The sequence below is a fragment of the Manis pentadactyla genome, chromosome X (assembly GCF_030020395.1).
Source record: "Manis pentadactyla isolate mManPen7 chromosome X, mManPen7.hap1, whole genome shotgun sequence".
NCBI classification, from domain to species: Eukaryota; Metazoa; Chordata; class Mammalia; order Pholidota; family Manidae; genus Manis; species Manis pentadactyla.
In genome coordinates, this window is record NC_080038.1 from 111199769 (window position 1) to 111216477 (window position 16709).

A 16709-nucleotide genomic window follows, 5' to 3' on the forward strand; every position below is an offset into this window, starting at 1 on the left:
CCCACCCCTCACATTGTGCCTCCATTCTGGCTTTCAGTCCTTGCCTTTACCCTTGTACATACTTGGGGGACCTTAAACTAGATGGGAAATTGAGACATAAGTCATTTGAGAACCATTCAGGATGCTCTGTGATAAAGTGCTGGGCGGGGTGCTATCCACTACAAGGATTCTGTGAAGGGGAAAGTGATTAGGATTAGAGTGGTCAGGCAGAGTTGCCTGGAGGAAGCAGAATGGAGATAGGTAGCATTTGCACTGACAGAAGGTGGGAAGGAAAACCAAGTCTGGTCACATGCCTAGAGCTTTAGCTTAGCCCCCTAACACTCATTTGACATGTAGTTCCACTTCCCCAGTTCCTCACCATCTGTCCTGTCCCACAGCAGTTAACTGGGTCACGGCCAGCTATACCTGAAGAGATGGCAATGCCTACTGAAACTGAGAACAGCAGTGGCATCTCTGGATCCCAGGGACAGTACAGTGATGTTGCCTGTTGATGGCCGGTCATTTGGAGCACTACCAAGGAAGCCCTTGAAATAAAAATGCTGTTGGATCCTTAAAGCCAGTATGATTATCATTCAAAGCCAACCACCTCATTCTTCTTGGAGACCTCCCAGAAGAATAGGATCGGGCCTTTATTGTCTTTCACAAACCCTTAGCATCAGACTCAATTTGAGGTGAATCAAATCCTTTCCATAATCCTTTGGGAACCATTTGCAGGCAGCTCACCACTCTTCTGCCTTGGAGTTGATCACTCCAGCCCTCAAAATGACAGACTATGGGCATGGGTAGTGGACAGGATTTGTCTATATCAGTGCTTCTCAAACTATCTGTGATGAAAGGTTTTTTTGTTGTTTAATTTCCAATCTGTCATGAACAGATACTTTTGTAAAATACAAAAAAAATGAATTGTGTGCTTGGATGCCACAGCAATATTGAATTTCTGTGTTTCTAAACTCTTCTTATCTTGTTGGACTGGCATCAGTCCACAGACCACGCTGTTCTAAGCCTCTTTGGACTCCATCTGCTCAGTGAGGAGATGCTGACAACATGGATAATGGGCTCCCTAAGAAAGCCTAGCTCTGCTGACATTCTGTCCATTGCCTAACCAAAGCAACGACAGAAGGGATGCCAGACTGGTAGAAGGTCTGTCACTTGCTAGGAGCCATGTAGCCTTGGATAAGTTGCCTAACCTCTCTGAGCCTCAGTTTCTGCATCTGTAAAATGAGTACGTTTCTGGTGTGAACTGTTCTGAAAATTCATTGAGATATAATCCATGGAAAGCAGTTGGAACAGTGCCTGGCATGTTGCTAACTCTTACTGTACACATACCACAACAATATGGTCTATGGGGGGGTGGACTAGAGGCAATACTTAAGAGCTCAGGTTTGGGAGTCGCTCCATTTTTCACTTGGAAGGCCAGCATGGCCACCAACTCCATTTTCTCATCTGTACGATGTAGACAACACTTGTAGTCGCCTCATAGGGCTGTGAGGAGGATTCAGTGCTTAGCTCTGTGTGTCTAGCACATAGTAAGTACTCAACTGGTAGATTCCAATTTTTCCCATATCTTCTCCCTAATCCTAACCTCTACATTGCCATAAACCACCCAGAGGGAACTGTTCCCTCAGCTGGGAGAATATGATTGAGCAGTCTTCCCCCACCCTGGTGTCTGAAACCAGAAACTATGTGTCACTGCACCAGCCAGAATCTTTTGATTGTAATACAAGGAGCATGGGCACTGGAGTCAAACAGACCTCTCTGAACACCTGCTCTATCACATACTAGCTATATAGCCTTGAGTGGGTTTCTTCACCTGTCAGTACCTGAGTTGTCTCATTTGTGAAATAGAGCCCATGCACTGAACCAGCTGTCTCCAAAGTGGGGTGTATAAGATGATTCACTGAACTGTGAGAAGAAACTATTAGTGCTTCTATTTGAATTTATATTATAACAACAATATAAGAGAAAACATAACATACACAACACACAGGTTGACCCTGGCACCCTCATTTGGTCCATATATAAGATGGTCACTGATGGATATCCTGAAGGGGGAACAGGAATTCCACAGCACAGAAGTGCTGATGTTGGGTCCTGCCCTCATTCATTTTATTTTGAGCCAATTGCAAAGTTCTGCAATTTCTGTGTTGGGTTGTGAATTTACAGATGATGGCATCTGGTTTTTAACTAAATCAGTACTCCCCAAATGGAACAGTGGCTTGAAAAGATTCCTACAAATAAACCACAGCCTGACTGAAGATAATATGAAGAATACAAGTACAAGTGGGCAACAGGAAAACAGCAGAACTGATTCATCTCCCATTCCTAGTATGAGCTTTCCATCAGCCCCTTTACAAAGTAAAATCAACATTGAACAAATTGATTCTGATAAGATATCAGCCCCCCCGCCAAAACCCAGAAAATACCAAGAGAGTTACTCAAAGTATGATTCACATGCACTTTGCTCATAACAAACTCACTTTAAGTGTGTACTTTGCCTTGATACATTACTACTAATAACATGAAACTGTCATGATTAGCAAGATCTTTAAAATCTAAGCATCTCCCAAAATGGAATCTTAACTGATCTATGGTGGTAGATGTTAAGATGGTGGCAGGTAGTTTTCATGACAGTTTTGAAACGGAGATTCTTTGACATTCCTCCTTTTGAGAGGAGGCGTCTATGTCCCCTTCCCTTGAATCTAAGAAACCAACAGAGTATGGTGGGAGGAATGGTGCCCAACTTCCAAAGCTAGATTGTAGACAACATAGAGAAGCCATCTATAAGTGTTCTGGCCAGCAGCCCCAGCTGAGGTTCTGGCTAACAGCCATCACGGAATGACAGACATGTGAGGAAAGATATCTCCAGATGATTCCAGCCTCCAGGTGTCCGGTCACCCCCAGCCAATGCCCCAGACACCATGCAGCAGAGACAAGTCATCCCCATCTGCCATTTGAATTCCTGACCTACAGAATCCATGAGCATAAGAAAATGGTTATTTTCCACCACTAAGTTTTAGGGTGATTTGTGACACAGTAATAGGAACTGAAGGTGGGGTGATAGGAAGGGGCACAAGGGAGATTTCTGGGTGCTGTGGTATCCTGCTTCTGGATCTGGGCACTGGTTACACAGCTGTGTTCAGTTTGTAAAAATTTCTCAAGTTTACATTTATGATTTGTGTACTTTTCAGTATGAATGTCAAAATTTCTTTAAAGGTTTACATTTTTAAAAAGGGCCAATCAAAACATAAAGATAAATCTCTGCTGTATTTTTTCAGCAATGTTTAACATCATGTGATTTTTTTCAATATAGCACTTTATTAAATCTCATTGAATGTCAAGATACATGTTTAGTAGCTTAATTTGAAGTTTCTTGCTAAATAATGAAAAACAGAAGTTCACAGATCTCTGGGAAAATACTTGTTTTAAATATCATGGTAAAATGGTCACAATAAATCCATGTGAAACATATGGTGACAAACTAAAATCCATTCCTTTGTCAGCAGAAACTGTTGGAGGGCATCCAGAAAACATTGCTGATGATTTGAACAAATAGTATGACAATAAATGATACAGTGTGGGAGGTTTGCTGTCAGGCCGGATAAAATGTTTCTAACATTTTCAGCTTTGTATTTGCTAGATTCCGTTTCAATAATGAAATCCACAAAGAGCTACTTTTTTGTGGGCTGCTTAAGGAAAGGATGAAGAAGATACAGTCTGAACAGAAGTGATTGGCTTAATTTTCTTTAATGTCTTATAGAAAAACTGGAACTACAGTTTTTCACACTAATGAAGTGCCACTCTGACAGGAATCTTTTTTTCAAAAGGTGGGGGAGGATTTCAATATAAGTTTACTGAGAAAGCTGGTAAGCTACTAACAGCAAAGATATTGAAGCCTGAAATATATAAAGTGCTATAGGATTCACCAATACGGTATAGAAACTAGACTTTTGATATATAGTAAAATCGTTACAGTGCTCTATTTGGTAACAAGACAGGGAGTGACACCTCCTTTTGTTACTTTGATACCACAGAGGTTGGCCAGTTATTTTGCAGCAAACTCCTACAAAGAGGTTTCAGCCTAAAAGATACACTTTCCTGTCACACAAAGATGCGTTTCAAATGTACTGATCTTTTCGTGGTATCCTGTAACAGTCAGCAGACATTAAAGGAAAAACAATGATAACCACCACACCCAATCTAGCTCTTCAAGGTTAAGTTGATATTTTAACAATGAGTGAGAGAGTAAATACTTGGGAAGGAAACTCAGCACATGGAGGGAACATTTGGAAAATGGATATATATTTGTGTGTTCATTGTTACATAATTTTCTTACCAAAAATGATGTAAGTTACATACCTAGAAAGCCCGTCATATCTGCACCACTTAAAAACCTGGGACTGAAAATATCTACACCGGTTTAAAAATTTTCAATGTACAGTTTTTGTGGGTTTTGTTAAAAGCACAGAAGTGCACTGAGCACCAGGAAAAGTGACAATTTGCCAGCTTAGTTTCATCCAAAAGCATTGCATGATTGGTGGGTAGAATTGAAAAATGAGAATCCTGATGGAGTAGGCCCAGCCAATGGAATTTGCCTTCCACTGGGAGCTGTGCATCTTTTTGAGACATCTTTCTCATCTATGACAGCAACTGAAATCAAGTGCTGACATAAACTAAACTTAGCACCACACCTTTGCTTAGCTGTATTACAGTGTTAACCTGAGATTTTTTTTAAAAGGAAGCATATACAATCACATTCTCTTGTGAAAAAATTTATTAATAATAACATTTCAGTGAGAGTCAAATAGGTTTTGTACTGTGATTAATATAAAAAGTTTAGTTACTTGAAAAGTTTATTTCCTCCTGTCTCATTCATTTAAAACTTCCTTTTTGTGTATGCTTTAGAATGTACATACATATTAGCAGAGTAACACTCATACATCAGTTTGAAATTACAAAACACTCAAATGTTCAGAATACCTGCTCACAATATTTTTATTAGAAGAATGTGCATTCAAAAGAGTTGGGAGACCACTGCTTTAATGCTATCTACCTTGTTTTAAGCATCAACAAGATCAGGAATGTAATGTACTTGACACATAAGAAGTCCTCAGTGAATACTATTAATGACTCTATAACATCTTACTATGTGATAGTGACTGCACTGGAGGGGGTGAGGACTCGAGAATATGGGTGAAAGTTGAACCACTGTATTGTGTACTTGAAACCATTATAAGACTGTGTATTAATGATACTTTGATTAAAAAAAAGAAGTCCTCAGTAAAGGCAGGCTCTTACAATATCCTCTATATGAGTGACTCGTATCTTATAGGCTTGCTGCCTGGATCAAAGAGATCATTTCAAAATATGAAAGCACTCTCAAAACCATAAGGGATTATTATTCCTGGCTTTACATATTATAGAAGCCAAGTCCTCTTGAATAAAGTAAGGAGACACTTGGTTCTGCTCACCATCCTCCTCTCCAGATTGTTCGCTTTCTCTTCAAGAAGACACCCTAGCCTTCTCACCACTGCCCCTGACACTAGGACCTCCGAACTTGCATCTGCCTAAGGGCCAAGGGTGAGCAGCCTGGCCCAGGGTAAAAATCTGAATTCACATCAACAAAGGGCTTGCAAGGTCTCTTTGCTCCAAGGTCGAAATCTGTGCGACCTAGAATGGCCTCACTCTCTAGTTGGTTAGAGCGCCCTCTTGTGTCTCCACATGGTAATACTTGAGGTCTTTTCCAGGTCACAACATTCTTTTCGTCTCAATATCAATAAAATGTGTAATGGAAATTTTTTTCCTTGTCACACTTCAGGGCCCATGCTTGACACTTGGACTCCAGTTAAGTCATTGTAGCCTGAGTCTTAGGCAGGTTTCCTGTTTTCACTCAGGCCTAAAGATTTCTTTTTGCTCTAGGCACACCCCTTTGTCCTCAGTCATTTTGAAAAACCCTGGTCTCACAGTTCACAGAGGTCAACTTGCCTACCACCAAGCTTACCCAGCTCCCAAAAGTAAGATCGTAACTTTTTTCTAAAAAGTATATCACACTTTACTGAAGGTCTGGGGGAAAAAGTAATTCCAAAGTACTAGGAAATAATTTTTTAAGTGTTTACTAAATATGATTTGTTCTATATTCTGTCTAAGTAAAAGGTATCCAGAATGTTAAACTTTTCACAGGGGTAACCCCATGTAAAGCCCTAGCACTTGAAAAGGGGAAAATGAAAGCCAATTTTAAATACCAGTGGCTTCTGGCAGTGCACACACACACACACACACACACACACACACACACACACACACTCAAACATATACTCTTGTACACACATTTACACACTCTTGCTTATTGGAAAAGGAGCTTTCTTGTGGCTTTGTCTCTCACTGAGAATCATGTGATGATGTCAGCACAGGTCTTTGAAAGAAAAATACCACACATATTATATCTGGAACTCCCACTGTTCCCTGTTCCCTCCATCAGCAAGGATTATTGAAGCCTGAGGGACTTTGCACCCCAGATTCCACATATTCCCCTCTTGACTATTTTGCATCCATGGACTGTTCTGAATCCATAAGCCCCACTGGCAAACTCCACTGAGAGCCAAAGATGCATGTGCTTCTTGCTTTCCCCCACAAACAGGTTCCTAGAAGTTGCATGTAAATTTAATTTGCAGATCAATTATGATTCCCCACTCACTTCCAATAAAATTTCTGAGCTGCTCTCTCTTATCAAGATTGATTTTCAATATACGTCTAACACTTCAGCTTCAAGTTTTTCTGTCTCTTGCCATCCTCTCTGACAGTTAGTTAAACCTCATCTGGAAAATGCAGAAATGACCAATCTCTCGTAGTTTAAATAGTCCAGGATCTGTAAACAAACCCATTATTAATTTTGACCATAGAACTGTGTGGGTCCACTTACATGCAGATTTTTTCCAATAAATATGTAGGAAAAAATTTTGGAATTTGCCGCAGTGTGAAAAACATTTTCTTTCCTCTAGCCTTCTTTATTGTAAGAATACAGTATATAATACATATAACATGCAAAGCTTGTGTTAATCGACTGTTTATGTTACCAGTAAGGCTTCTGGTCAACAGTAGGCTATTCATCGTTAAATTCTTGGGAGTCAAAAATTAAACTGAGATTTTCACCTACTCCGGGGTTGGTGCCCTAACTCCTGTGTTGTAAAGGGAACAGCTGTACACTGGAGGGGCTGCTACTTGGATAAGACACCAGGTACTCCCATTTAAAATGCAAATATACCTTATCCAACTTTGGGGGAGGCTATTTCAAGAGGTTGAAGGGGAACAGTTGCCTCAAGTGACTGGCATCTTTGTTTCAGGAGGGTTGATATTATCCCTTCTGTTTTCTGCTCCCTCTACCCTACAGCCGAGTATCAAATTTCAGAAACCCTCTCTTCTGAAATAGAGATGGGTGCTGTGGGTCTGGGGAGCCATGTATACAGCTGGTGACCTAGGGCAGAAAGCACTTGGCAAGTAAAGATGAGCTCAGTTGCTAGGGAGGCACTGTGTCTTTGGTCTCAGGCAATAGTTAAGCAAAGGCACGTGCGTCATGGGTTTGGGGTGCTGCTCAGGCGACGCCCTTTGCAGTCTTTGGACTGGAACCAGAGATATTATTAGTGCTGACAGGGAAGGGAATTGCCTGCTTAGTGGTGAGGAAAATTAATAGCTCAAGCATTCTTCCCTCTTGCATTGTCCATGCAGGCATTTTGATTAAAAAAGAAAAAGACTAGAACTAATATCTGAATTCAGCAAAGCAGAAGGATACAAAATTAATACACAGAAATCTGTTGCTTTCCTATACACTAACAATGAACTAGCAGAAAGAGAAATCAGGAAAACAATTCCATTCACAATTGCATCAAAAAGAATAAAATACCTAGGAATAAACCTAACCAAGGAAGTGAAGGACCTATACCCTGAAAAACTACAAGACACTCTTAAGAGAAATTAAAGAGGACACTAACAAATGGAAACTCATCCCATGCTCTTGGCTAGGAAGAATTAATATTGTCAAAATGGCCATCCTGCCTAAAGCGATCTACAGATTCAATGCAATGCCTATCAAAATACCAACAGCATTCTTCAACGAACTGGAACAAATAGTTTTAAAATTCATATGGAACCACAAAAGACCCCAAATAGCCAAAGCAATCCTGAGAAGGAAGAAAAAAGCAGGGGGGATCTCGCTTCCCAACTTTAAACTCTACTACAAAGCCACAGTAATCAAGACAATTTGGTACTGGCACAAGAACAGACCCACAGACCAGTGGAACAGAATAGAGACTCCAGATATTAACCCAAACATATATGGTCAATTAATATATGATAAAGGAGCCATGGACATACAATGGGGGAAATGACAGCCTCTTCAACAGCTGGTGTTGGCAAAACTGGACAGCTACATGTAAGAGAATGAAGCTGGTACATTGTCTAACCCCATACACAAAAGTAAATTTGAAATGGATCAAAGACCTGGATGTAAGTCATGAAACCATAAAACTCTTAGAAAAAGCATAGGCAAAAATCTCTTGGACATAAACATGAGCAACTTTTTCATGAACATATCTCCCCGGGCAAGGGAAACAAAAGCAAAAATGAACAAGTGGGACTATATCAAGCTGAAAAGCTTCTGTACAGCAAAGGACACCAGAAAGAGAACAGAAAGGCATCCTACAGTATAGGAGAATATATTAATAAATGACAGATCCGATAAAGGGTTGACATCCAAAGTATATAAAGAGCTCATGCACCTCAACGAACAAAAAGCAAATAATCCAATAAAATAATGGGCAGAGGAGCTGAACAGAGAGTTTTCCAAAGAAGAAATTCAGATGGCCAACAGGCACATGAAAAGATGCTCCACATCGCTAGTCATCAGAGAAATGCAAATTAAAACCACAATGAGATATCACCTCACACCAGTAAGGATCGCCACCATCCAAAAGATAAACACCAACAAATGTAGGTAAGGTTGTGGAGAAAGGAGAACCCTCCTACACTGCTGGTGGGAATGTAAATTTGTTCAACCATTGTGGAAAGCAGTATGGAGGTTCCTCAAAAAACTCAAAATAGAAATACCATTTGACCCAGGAATTCCACTCCTGGGAATTTACCCTAAGAATGCAGCAGCCCAGTTTGAAAAAGACAGATGTAGCCCTATGTTTATCACATCACTATTTACAATAGCCAAGAAATGGAAGCAATCTAAATGTCCATCAGTAGATGAATGGATAAAGAAGATGTGGTACATATACACAATGGAATGTTATTCAGCCATAAGAAGAAAACGAATCCTACCATTTGCAACAACACGGATGGAGCTAGAGGGGATTATGCTCAGTGAAATAAGCCAGGCGGAGAAAGACAAGTAGCAAATGATTTCACTCATCTGTGGAGTATAAGAAAAGAAAAAAAACTGAAGGAGCAAAACCGTAGCAGACTCATAGAACCCAAGAATGGACTAACAGTTACCAAAGGGAAAGGGACTGGGGAGGATGGGTGGGAAGGGAGGGATAAGGGGTGGGAAAAAAGAAAGGGGGCATTATGATCAGCATGTATAATGTTGGGGGGGGACACAGGGAGGGCTGTGCAACACAGAGAAGACAAGTAGTGATTCTACAGCATCTTATTACGCTGATGGACAGTGACTGTAATGGAGTTTGTGGGGGGGACCTGGTTAAGGGGGGGAGTCTAGTAAGCATAACATTCCTCATGTAAGTGTAGATTAATGATACCAAAATAAAAATTAAAAAAAAAAAGAATACTGCTGCAGCTGTTTGCATAATCTGAAAGTGTGTGTGCATGTGTGTGGTTTGGTGTTTACAAATTTGGGGTTGCAGAGGGGAGTTTCCAGAGCAACGGAAGTAGCTGCTTGTCAGTCTGGGTTCATTTTGAAAATGAAAGCCTGGAAGCTTGGGGCCCACTCTGTGGGCTTGGTCTCCAAGGAGCTAGCAAAGGCCAGGAGGTGGCTTTGGCTAGTTGGCTCAGGGAAGCAACTACTTGATCACTATTTTTTTCATGAATTGACTAAATCTGTGAGTTGCTCCTGGTGTCCTGCAGATTAAGTATGATGCCGGGACAGGAGAGCTGGCATGAAGGCTCTGGCTGCAGATGAACCCCGAAACATACACACAATCACATTTCCCCAGGTGCCAAACCAGAACAAGGGAATAAGTATTTCTCACACCTACTGTGTGACCACAGCCATCAAAGAGTTTATTGAGTTTAAATGGCAGGTCCGAGCAAGGGGAGAGAAATACTACACAAGGCAGTCTGTGGGGGCTGCTGAAGGAGTACTACAGACAAACAGTGGGGAGGAGGAAGGATCACTCCCAGCTGGGGTAATCAGAGGAGGATCATTGGACAAGATGGAAATGAGGCCAACCTTGAAGGAGAGGGAGAAGGACTTCACCAGACAGAATATCTGAGGGAGGGCATTCTAGGTAGAGGAGGGCAAGTTCAAAATATGCTTAGGTTAGGACAAGTCCGTCTGTTTGGCTGGAATTTGAGGCTGGTGTGAGTGATTTGCTGCTGATTAGCCTGGCTTGAGTGCCAGTGCCTCTGTGCCAGAACAAAGGCTCTGGTGTCTCACAGACCTACCTGCCCTGCCACTTCCTGCTTGGTGACCTTCCTGCTAGGTGACTTAGTGACCTAAGTGGCTGAACCTCTCTGCAAACTGGGGATAGTAATGATATTTAGCTTTTGAGGTCACTGGAAAGATTAAAAGAGTAACACATATGAAGCATCTACCACAATGTCTGGCACATAATAAATGTTCAAAACTGGGTTACAAATGCATAGGCCGTCATGAAGGAAAGAACAAGATATTTAGGGCAGATCCCAAATATCTGAGGGCCAAGGAAGAAAAGCCTCTGCACCTTCCTTCACTGTTAGGCGGGCTGAGTGGGGTTGGTTGGTCTGAGCCCCTGTCCTCTCTGGCCTAGACTGTTGAAACAGTCTCCTGGCTTCCTGCCTCTGCGTCTCTCACAGTCATCTTCCTAACCACCACCTTAATTATGGCTGTATCCCTCTCTGGCTCAAGAACTTTCTATGGCTCCCTGTTGCCCACTGTGACTGAGCTCCATAACATGGTGGGGGACAGGAGGCAAGTATTACCATATACTGAAGGAAGGAAAGAGCAAAGATGAGTCCAGTGTTATGAATGCAAAGGTAAAAAAAAGCTCTTTAAAAAGCCCTGAAACTCTGAATTTGCAGAAATCAGCAGGTTCTTCAGGCAGAGAGCAGGGACACATCGCAGAAGACAGCGGAGTGTTCTGCTGACTCAGATTCACCTGTACCTGCATCTTCATGCCACCTGGGAAAGGTTAAAGAAGAGGGGAGAAGGGGGCAGAGAGGGGATCAGGGACCCACGGGGAAGTAGAGGAATGCTTCTTCTCAGTTCCCTGGAAGGGCTTCTGCCTGGACCCTGGTCTCAGGTTTCTCGACAGGAATCCCGGGCAACTTGGGTTCTGCGGGGAAGGTCAAGGCCACATAAACGGCAGAACAGAAGAGCTCGAGTCACCTGGGGCAGTAAGGCCTCCTTCTTGAAAGCTAGATTTGGGCCCAGGGCGACTTGGGGACAAAGTGCAGGGAGACTCCTGAGGCGATTAAGAGGGAAGGGCGTAGGAAGGGGCGGGGAGCGAGTGCCCTGGAGCTCTAGGATCCCGCTCCCGAAGGCCTCGGATGGAAGCCGAGCTCAGCCCGCCGGGAAGGGGGGGCACCATTAGAGCCTCTTCACCGCGGCAGCTGCTGGGATGCTGAGAGCCCGCCGGCAGGGGTAGCAGGGCTGCTGCGGGCGGCGCTCTGGGCCGGCACCCCATCCGCCCCCCCGCTGCCGGAGCCGTGCGGAAGGCGTGGCTGCCTGCTCACCTGGCCGTTTGGGCGGAGCCCCGGAAGGGGTGCGGGTGCTCGCGGGGCTGGAGAGGGCTTGCCCTGGGGACTTGCACCGTGTTCCTACCCTTCCATACCCTTCACCGCCCGCGCCGCCGCCCTCCCTCGGCCAGCCCGCTCTCTCCCTCCCTCTCCGACCCCTCCTTTGCTCCCTCCCTCAGGGTCCAATTGCTCAAGCTGCTTCCTTCCCCAACGCCAGCGCCAGTTCCTCTCCTGGTGGGGCCCGGGAAGGGCAGCGAACGCTAGACTCAAACTGCCGCGGCGGCAGCTGCCAGACCATGGCCCAGCCCCGAGAGGCCACGAATCTGGCACCCAAGGCCTCCCTCGTAGCGAGCGCGCTGAGCCTGCAGAGCGCCCCGCAGCCCCGCGTAGCGAAAGAGGACTTAGGCAGCTTAGCCAGGTACCCGGGCAATGCCGCGGCCACCGCCTCCCGGGAGCCCCACTTGCACAGCTCGCTGATGCTCTCGGGAGCAGGCTCCGGGCGCCGGCGGGGAGCACTGCGAGAGTTGCTGGGGCTGCAGGGGGCGGCTCCTGCCGGGTGGCTGTCAGAGGAGCGAGCCAAGGAGCAGTCGCCCGGCGGGCCGAACGGACTGGGTGGCAGCGGGCTGTGCCTGGAGCCCCGAGAGCACGCGTGGATACTGGCGGCCGCCGAGGGCCGCTTTAATGTGCTGCAGGAGCATCTGGAAGCCGAGCCGGGACTGCTGCTGCGGGGCGACCCGATCACGGGCTACACGGTGCTGCACTGGCTGGCCAAGCACGGGCGCCACGAGGAGCTCATCCTAGTACACGACTTCGCCGAACGCCGAGGACTGCGGCTCGACATGAGCGCCCCGGGAAGCGGCGGCCTCACGCCCCTTCACCTGGCGGCCCTGCAGGGCCACGACATGGTCATCAAGGTGCTGGTGGGCGCCTTGGGCGCTGACCCCATGCGCCGCGACCACAATGGACATCGGGCCTGTCACTATCTGCGGCCCGACGCGCCCCGGAGTCTGCGCGAGCTGTCGGGGGCCGAGGACTGGGAGACGGCAGCAGGCAGAGAGCGGAACAATGCCAACAACAACAGCAGCGGCAGCGCCGGGTGGGCGCCGCGACGGCCCCCGAGCGCAGGGCGCTTGACGGTAGTGGAGACAACCGCGAGAGCGACGGGGTCACTCGACACGGAGAAGGACTCCACAGGCAGCCGAGCGGCGCAAATTCATAACCTTGTCCGCCATATGTTCCCTTTCTTCCAGGACCGTTGAGGGCGATGGGGATTGGAGGGCGCGGAGGGACTGCGACGCCGTGACCGAGGCCTCAGTCCTGGGTTGTACCGGGTTCAACACAAGGAGCAGCGCCTCGGACTCAGCTCGGATCGCAGCCGAGTGCGCTGGGCCTGCAAGGAGCAGACCATCGTGGGGTCTGTCTCATGTACCTGCTCCAGGTCTCCTGCTGCCGGGGGACCAGGGCATCTCTAACCGAGGAAGCAAAGACCAAGCTCTCTTGGCGCCGAATCCCAAAATCACAGGACTAAGGAGTTAGGAGCAGGAGCGTGGCCCTGCTTGGGAGAGGGAAAGTTAAGCTTCCAGTAGCCGTTTGAGGGCAGGCAGAAGCTCTGGGTTTATTAGGAAACATTTGCTAGACGAGTAGTCAAGACTGAACCACCAATGCAAAGGAAGCACCAAACTGCAGGCTTGATTCAGCTGTTAGTGCCGTAGACTCAGCCCCTGGCAACCTGCTCCGGAGACAGCCAAGCTTACCATACCTTTTCTAATGCATCAGGGATGACTTCTTCAGCATATTAAAGTGGAATCTGTTTTCCTTTCACATGACAAAGCTGTCCTTTGAGTGACTTTTTTTTTCATTAACCACCAACAGGGGGAAGCTTCCTACCCTTGCAGGGAAGAGGTCACCAACCCATGGCCACAAGCTAGTGATTCAGGGCCAGCTCTGGACCTCATTCTCAGAGCAAACGGCCGAGCTGTGCACTGCTGGAGTTACTGTCACCTTGGCTTTGAGTAGAGCCACACAGTTGACCTGTGGTCTCCCAGGCTCTTTGGCATCTAGAGCTGGCCTCCTCCACCTCTCACACTAGAGGAGTTGTCTGTAGGGGGCAGAGGGGTGGTGGCAGGGAGAAGTCTCCAAATGTACATTTCTGATATTTCATGCTGAGTCATATAATTTACCTTGTGCCCTCCAGTGAGACACACCCACTGGCACTTTCTCCAAGATAAGGCTTTAATCATTAGCATTGCTTTTTAATTACATTTAATAAACAAATTATAGTTTGGAAAAATTGCTCCCATTCAGAAACAGTATGAACTGAGTAGAATACAGGACAGTTGACGTAGGCTGAAATGAAGGAACAATCTCTTGGTGGCTAGTGATCCATGTTGCCTTAAGAAAACAGTGCGTTTTAAGTAGCCTGGAAGCTTAGGTAGCCGTTGCAATGGACTGTTGTGTCCCCAGCCCTCCCATCTCAGTCCTTGAACACCAGGGAAAAACTGAGTCACCAGAGAACACAGCCCATGAGCCCATCCATCCAACTTTCCATCTCTGCCTCTTTATTACCCCCTCAGTCCTCAAAATGTTCCCACCTTTCCTTAATAACCTACTAGGTTCTTCTCATCCATGAAATGATCCAGTCTTCCTATTGATGTTTCCAGTCTGTCCCTTGACTCAACAAACTACACCTTAAATATTTTTACACAGTGTAATTGTAGCATTTCCTTTTTCTTCTAAATGAACTTTGATGCTCAAAGAGGGGAGGATGAGCAGTTCATGGATTCTGGCATTTGGCATCACATCTGGCCTAACACTCCTCCAGCCCTGTGCCCATATTATAGGTGCAAATTGGCAAACTGATGCAGAACTGCAGTTTTTGCTCCACAACCTCCCCTTTGACAGCTGCCAAGGTGGGTTGGGCTTGGTGAAGACTGTCAGTGCAGGGCCTTCCTGACACATGGCTGAGTCTCTGTGCTCCTGGCTTGGAGGGAAGACTGGCGTGTGCCTTTACCTAACATGCTAAGGACACTTATAACAGTAGTCCCCTCTTCACAGGAAAAGTTTAAACTTAAGCATCTTAACTATTCGCAGATTTGGGAACCTGAGACAAGCATCCACTCTGCTCTTTCCAAAATGAGAACCAAGTTAGCCAGAAGATTTGAAAGCACCATCTATAGTTTTTACTGTAGTCAGCTATTCTCCCCTACAGATTTTTCTCATCATGTGATATTGCCTCACCTACCTCCATGTAAAACTGAGGTTTGGCTGCAGGGGGCAAACTCCCATGCTGACAACCCTCCATGCCTAACATCAAGCAATGGCATTTTTGGTATGCTTTCTGAGGCAAGACTGGTATCCTTAGCCCTAGAGAAAGAACAAGTTCCCTGAGAAACTTCTTTCCAGGGGAGCAAAACGAGCTAGGCACACGATGCAAATCTCCAGTGTAGTGGGGCATGCAGACAAGGAGACAAAAGCAGGATTGTGACAGGTAAGCAGGGGCACTGGGGGGAAATGGGGTGCTCTACAGAGGGCGGGGCCTGACCCAGGCAGAAAGGGCACAGGAAGGCTTTGGGGAGAAGGTAATGCCTGATCTGAGGCTACAGGGATATGTGGAAGTTGGTCAAAGGAGAAGGTGGGGGGGCCTCCTGGCAGAGACACTGGGTTATGTATGGGCGAATGTAGCAAGTACCAGGAGATGGAAGTCAGCTGGTTGGCAGGAAGATGGGAGTTGGGGAGTAATGAATGGCAAAGCTGGAGGAGTGGATGGGGATCCTGATCACTAAGGGTCTCACTAAAAGAAGATAGATTTTAATCTAAAGTTCGCTGGGAGCCATAGAAGGTTTCTAAGCAGAGAAGTAACATGATGAGATTTCACAAAAATCACTCTGCCAGTCACACGGAGGATGGATGTGCCAGGGGAGATAACTGGGAGAAAATGCAGCACAAAAGCAAAACATTTCTTAACCGCTTCAAGAAAAGTCATGCTTCAGCCAAGAAGTTCAAAGACTCCTGTGGAGCACAGTGGCTTTCAAGCTTCTTTTCCTCTTCTGCATCATCTTAGCTCACTTGAAGCTTACTGCAAAGACCCGTGTGTAAAACTGACAAATGAAGAGCTGCTCAGGTGGAAGCTGGGGTGGGACCTCTGCTCCCCACCAGCTGCCTCTATCTTAGACAGACACAGCCACCTGTGGAGCAAAATGCAAACCCGCTGGTATGGTGGCAAGGGCTCAGCCTAACTTAGGCTCCCATGTTGACTACTGATGAGTGACCTGGAGCAAATCACTCACCCCTCTGAGTTACAATGTCCTCATTAGGAAAGTGGGAACAATACAACCTCCCTTGAAGAGTTATTCTGAGGATTCAAGATAATATATAGGCAACACCTACCATGCTGCAGGACAACAGGAAATAGGAAATAGCTCTTGTTTGGAAGAACTGAAAGGTGCTCAGCAGGCTCTTACCTGCTAAGGGAGTCCAGGAGGGATCTTGTGGTTACCTGTATCATCTGTCTCTAACATGTGTCCACGTTGATTGCAAGTTATTTTCTTTCTGTGCCAGATGAGTGGCTATTCATCAAAGGAGATATTGGTTCCTCTGCTGATCTTCTTCACAACTTACACACTTTTACTCCAGACATAAATGTACCAAGCTGACCTACCCTGTTCTCAGCCAACAGAAGAAGTAAAAGCAGCAGCTTACTAAGTAAGTGCCCACCAAATAGTAAATAGGTTAGATATTGTTTCCAGATAAAGTCATATATTGGAGTCAGAGCTAAACTTGATATCCTCTGAAGAGAATAAAGGCACATAAGTCCTTCCTTT

At 45.7% G+C, this 16709-nt stretch overlaps 1 protein-coding gene across 1 annotated transcript; it reads left to right on the forward strand.

Annotated features, from left to right (window-relative positions):
* The first annotated feature begins 11921 nt into the window (after nucleotides 1–11921).
* On the forward strand, nucleotides 11922–14133 carry SOWAHD (sosondowah ankyrin repeat domain family member D). The gene has a single exon (XM_036917280.2). It carries the CDS (start codon nucleotides 12186–12188, stop codon nucleotides 13146–13148), a length of 963 nt encoding a protein of 320 aa, XP_036773175.2. The 5' UTR covers nucleotides 11922–12185; the 3' UTR covers nucleotides 13149–14133.
* Nucleotides 14134–16709: the final 2576 nt, after the last annotated feature.

Coding starts and splice junctions, on each gene's coding strand:
- SOWAHD (XM_036917280.2), top strand. CDS start 12,186: ATGGCCCAGCCCCGAGAGGCCACGAATCTGGCACCCAAGGCCTCCCTC.